The sequence below is a fragment of the Centropristis striata genome, chromosome 5 (assembly GCF_030273125.1).
Source record: "Centropristis striata isolate RG_2023a ecotype Rhode Island chromosome 5, C.striata_1.0, whole genome shotgun sequence".
Classification (NCBI taxonomy): Eukaryota; Metazoa; Chordata; class Actinopteri; order Perciformes; family Serranidae; genus Centropristis; species Centropristis striata.
In genome coordinates this window covers 347,571-352,868 of record NC_081521.1, presented here as the reverse complement: position 1 = coordinate 352,868, position 5,298 = coordinate 347,571, and the positions used below count along the sequence as shown (strand labels likewise).

Sequence of the window (5,298 nt, the reverse complement as noted above, 5' to 3'; positions counted from 1 at the left end):
CCTTGCAGCGTATGAAGATCTTAATATATTCATAAACCCCTAGTTGGTATGTATGATGTATTGACATGTTTACCTCCTCTTTTTTTATTATTATTATTATTATTATTATTATTATTATTATTATTATTATTAATTATTATTATTTAATTTATTATTTTTTAAATTCCTATTTTATTTAAGCTTTTGGGTTTTTTTCTTGACATTTTGTACATGATTCTTTGTCAATAAAAAATAAATAAAGATAAAAATAAAAAAACCTGAGGAGGAAGTACGTCATTCAGACAGCGCCCTCTAGTGGTCCTTTTTTATTATTATTTTTTAATTGAACAATTGAAAGTACAAACTCTCAACGAGGATAATAATAGTAATAATAATACAAATGAAAATTGTGAAAAAAGTGAAAAAATAAAAAGGGATTAGGGGATTCAAGAAACAAAAAGAAACATTTTTATCAGGTATTTAGTGTAAAAAAAACGTAACAGCAAAATAATAAAATAAAAGTTATAGTTGAGAACATCAGGAGACGGGCAAAGTCCAGACTTCATTTAATGGCATATTTGCTTTTTACCTTTTTAAGGGATAAGAAAAATAATTTAAATTCATTAATAAAACCAGAGAAGGAAGGCTTAGAATTTCTACTTCATTTAGTAAGTAAAGTCTATTAAATTTAGTAAGTAGTCTATTTAATTTAGTATTAAAGTCTATTAAATTTAGTAAGTAGTCTATTTAATTTAGTTTTAAAGTCTATTAAATTTAGTAAGTAAAGTCTATTAAATTTAGTAAGTGAAGTCTATTTAATTTAGTTTTAAAGTCTATTAAATTTAGTAAGTAAAGTCTACTTCATTTATTAAGTAAAGTCTATTTAATTTAGTATTAAAGTCTATTAAATTTAGTAAGTAAAGTCTATTTAATTTAGTAAGTAAAGTCTATTTAATTTAGTAAGTAAAGTCTATTTAATTTATGTATTAAAGTCTATTTAATTTAGTAAGTAAGGTCTACTTAACTTTGCAAGCAAAATCAATTTTAATTTTGCAAGTAAAGTCAACTTAGCTTAATTAAATAGCTTTATATAACTTTACTTATAAAATTAGGTTCACTCATTTACAAAACTAAGTTGATTTTACTTGATAAATAAATATTGACTTTACTTGCAAAACTCATTTCTAACACAGAAGAAATGAAGCAGCCTATAAAGACTGGCCTTGCTTTATCTACATAATAATCTGATGCAAAAAGCTGCCTTCCCTTTTATAAGTAGATCAAGCTGAATATTTTTATCAGTGTACGGGGCGTCGGTGCAGCCTTTGACCTCCAATAGGATGACATTGGTTTCTGTTACTTTTGTCATTTATAAGAATAAATGAGTCAACTGTTTGGTGACTGCAAAGACAAAGGACAGGCCATAACAACACCATATTGCTGAATGTAAAATTCAATAACTTTGTTTTCTTACAGTAAAACTTTTTTTTAAAAATGTAGAAAGAAATCGTGAAAAGAGAAAGTAAAAAGTCTGTTGGTGCAGGTTCTTTCTCAAAGCCGTTATCTCTTTTTATTTTTGCTTTCTGTTGAACTCAGAATGAAACTGTCACCACATCCTGCATAAAAAAACCTTTCAATCAACATTATAATCAGCGATGCACATGACTTTCCTGTTGGAGTTCACAAGGGAGCACCTGGAGACAATGCTCAACGCTGTTATCTGGTTTTAGTACTTTTACTATCAGTTGAATGAAACTTTCACCACATCTTGCATAAAAACAAGCCTCAAACATTGTTATAACAAAGATCACCAGTTTGTTCTGTGCCTGTTCTGCTGCTATTTACTATATAGTCAAAATATTTCCTGCAGTGAAAAACTCTTAAAATCTTCTAAAAGTCTTAAAAGCTTTATATGATGCTAATTCCTCCAGTAAAAGTCTGTGATTATCTCTCCGCCTTTTTTCTGAACTCTTTGTTCTGAACTTCTAATTGTTCATGCTTTCAGTTTCTTTTGCAGTCTGATATTTATACGCCCAAAATCTTTGCAGCGCAGCAAAACTCTGCAGTCTCACAGCAGAAGACATCTTCCATAAACCAGCAACTGTCTCCAGGTGAGTTACACGCCATTTGCCTCTTTTCTTTAATGTTTTAATTCTGTAAATCTGACTTCATTAAGACGTTTGTTCTGGTTGACTTTGTAGAATATTTGCACACCGGCAGTAGCCCCCGTGGCCCTTTCAGAATTTCCCCAGAGGAAATTTTCTAGTTCACTATACCATGCATTCTGTTTTAATCCCAACTTTTTTTGGGAATCAGAGTCGAATTTAACACACCTTTTCCTCAAAATATTACTTGTGAAATGGGATTTGCCTCTTTTTTTGCAGCACACGCAGTTGTGAGAGGGTATGCAGAAGATAAACGTGATTAAATTTAGTAAGTTAGGTCTATTTAATTTAGTATCAAAGTCTATTTAATTTAGTAAGTGAAGTCTATCATGCTTTCAGTTTCTTTTGCAGTCTGATATTTATACGCTCAAAATCTTTGCAGCGCAGCAAAACTCTGCAGTCTCACAGCAGAAGACGTCTTCCATAAACCAGCAACTGTCTCCAGGTGAGTTACACGCCATTTGCCTCTTTTCTTTAATGTTTTAATTCTGTAAATCTGACTTCATTAAGACACTTGTTCTGGTTGACTTTGTAGAATATTTACAGAATTTCTTCCCCACGGAAAAGATGGAGGCTGAAGGTAGGCATCCAAATATTTATACTTTAATCCAATAATTACTGTTTATTGAGGACTTTCCAGGAGATGGACACAGATTTGAACAAACTTAGTTAGTGAGAAAAATCTCATTGGAGACTGATGTCAGAATGTCAAGTCCCTTCTGGAGCTTTTGAATTCATATCAATGTTGTTAATTTGACATGTTACATGGGACATTTGGGTTATTAAATAATTAAATAATTTGCCTTTTTTTTTTAATAAGTAAATTTAAAAGACCTTCCTTTTTAAAAAAAGTATGGTATTATTAACATTTTTCTTTTATCCTTTTTACTGTAAATTTAATTTTTATTTAATTTCATGTCTTCACTATTTCTAAAAACCTTATTAGGGCCTCGGGGCAATCTCCCCAGCACTGGTCCCATCCAGCAATATCTGTAGGGACCAGTGCTGCACTACTGTTATACTGTGGATTTCTTCTTCTACCTCTTGCGGACGCAATTTTGTCCCGCTACTAGTCCTACAACTTGAAGAGTTGCAGGACAAATTATATATCAAAACGTGCGGTTTGATCGGGATTGGTGTGCTATTACTTTCGCGAAAAACTGCTCAAAATTTTGCATTGAAGTGAATGGGACGGCCGACAAAAAATGAGCGAAAAAGAACAATAATTGGAGATTTTTAAACGTCTACTTCTCCGGCATAATTTCACCTAGAGACTCCATTTAAACTTTAAACAGTAGACACAAGTCTTGTGTATTGGTGTATTAATCCAGGTTTCGATAGGTCATATAGTTTTTTATCAATCCTTGTTCAATGACCATGATCATTTTTGGAGAAATTCTGAGATTATAATGGGTGTGTATTGCACGGAATGTTCGTGTCAGAGTGTGTGATGTCATCGCTCAGAGTGTAGAGGGAGAGAAAAAACTGTCAAAAAATACATTTTAAAACTGCGCTCCAGGCCGCAAATTCCACTCTACAGAAATAATTTATACATAGAAATGTAGGAAAATTAGTCTTCTCCCTCACAATCCTCTGGTAAAGCTGTCAGAGTTATAGTTTGGGCGTAGGACGCACAGATGATCCACCAACACCACCAACAGCCTCATTGGCTCCCATATTAAAAACACAGGAAGATTTATGAAAAAGTGAGATGTAACAGTTTTTTTAGATCGCTCTTACAAAGCTATTTCTTCATTTTTCTTAAAAAAAAAACACATGTAGACGTTCAGGAAGAACTCAGGACGCTCAAAGTGAAGTCGGATCAATGATAGGTATTATGGTTTTGCCAAAAATGCTTTCTGTTCGAGGCCAGAAATTCCAGTCTGTCCACCTCTGGCTGCTGTCACTCTTTCAGAACATTAACAGGTGTCAGTTAATTCTGTTGATTGCTTTGATCTTTGATGTGATTACAGTTACAGATACACACACACACACACATGCACTAAAGTGCGCACACTCCTCACACATGCATACACATGCTTCATACACGCACACACAGGTAACTTTATGTGATTTTAATTACACACACACACACACACACATTTTGAGGTTAAAGGGCATAGTTTGAAATTTCTGAAGAATCTCATCATAGTGTACACACACCGGCAGTAGCCCCCGTGGCCCTTTCAGAATTTCCCCAGAGGAAATTTTCTAGTTCACTATACGATGCATTCTGTTTTAATCCCAACTTTTTTTGGGAATCAGAGTGGAATTTAACAAACCTTTTCCTCAAAATATTACTTGTGAAATGGGATTTGCCTCTTTTTTTGCAGCACACGCAGTTCTGAGACGGGAGGCAGAAGTTAAACTTGATGGTGCCGGGCTGATCGAGATGATTGACACCTATGACCGGCCTGAAAAAACGTTTACTGCTGGAACCTACTCAGGTGCCGGGGTATATGCTGATGGATTCGAGGATAAACCAGGAAAGCGTCTTCCCAAGGCGGGAGTGTATGCCGGTGCTGGAGTGGGCCTCTTTCGTGCCCAACAGAGCATTTTTGAGGTGGAGGCCAAAGGGCCCAACGCCAGCGCAGGAGCTGGAGTCTCTTTGACGCGAGGAGCTAAAGCCTTCGCCAAAGCAGAAGTGGCCAGTGCTTCCTACGCTGCTGGTCCGCTGAAAGCAAAGGTCGGCCTGGCAGTAGACACCGGCGCCAGCATCGGTCCAACAGGTGTTGAGATGCAGTTTCTGGGAACAGGCGTCACCATTGGTCCAAGAATGGCCTTTAATGTACTTGGAAATGGATTTGAATTTAATCTGTGGTAGGATGTAGCTTTGAGATCGTGTTATGACATTTTTAAGGGGAGACACTGCAGGCAAAAATCATTTTTTCATGCACTGGTAAATTGAGGTTTTGAGCCAAATCTCTCCCATATCGTCTTCTTTCACAAAAGTGGAAAGAAACACGTAAAACAAACACTTGGGTGTATATTTTAACCCTCTGGGGTCTGATATACCACATAATATTTCCTATACTCATGTTTGGTATTTGGTATTTTCTCAGCACAACGTCAACATTATCTGACTATTATATTTTTCACTTTAACCCACTTTATTAACATATTGAGCCCAAAAATACACAAAAATCATGAATTT

At 35.0% G+C, this 5,298-nt stretch overlaps 1 protein-coding gene across 1 annotated transcript; it reads left to right on the top strand.

The window, feature by feature from the left end:
- Positions 1-1,634: 1,634 nt before the first annotated feature.
- Positions 1,635-4,968, top strand: LOC131971075 (uncharacterized). Its single transcript, XM_059332373.1, has 4 exons — positions 1,635-1,694; positions 1,985-2,090; positions 2,527-2,589; positions 4,478-4,968. Exons 1-4 carry the CDS (start codon positions 1,635-1,637, stop codon positions 4,966-4,968), a joined length of 720 nt encoding a protein of 239 aa, XP_059188356.1.
- Positions 4,969-5,298: the final 330 nt, after the last annotated feature.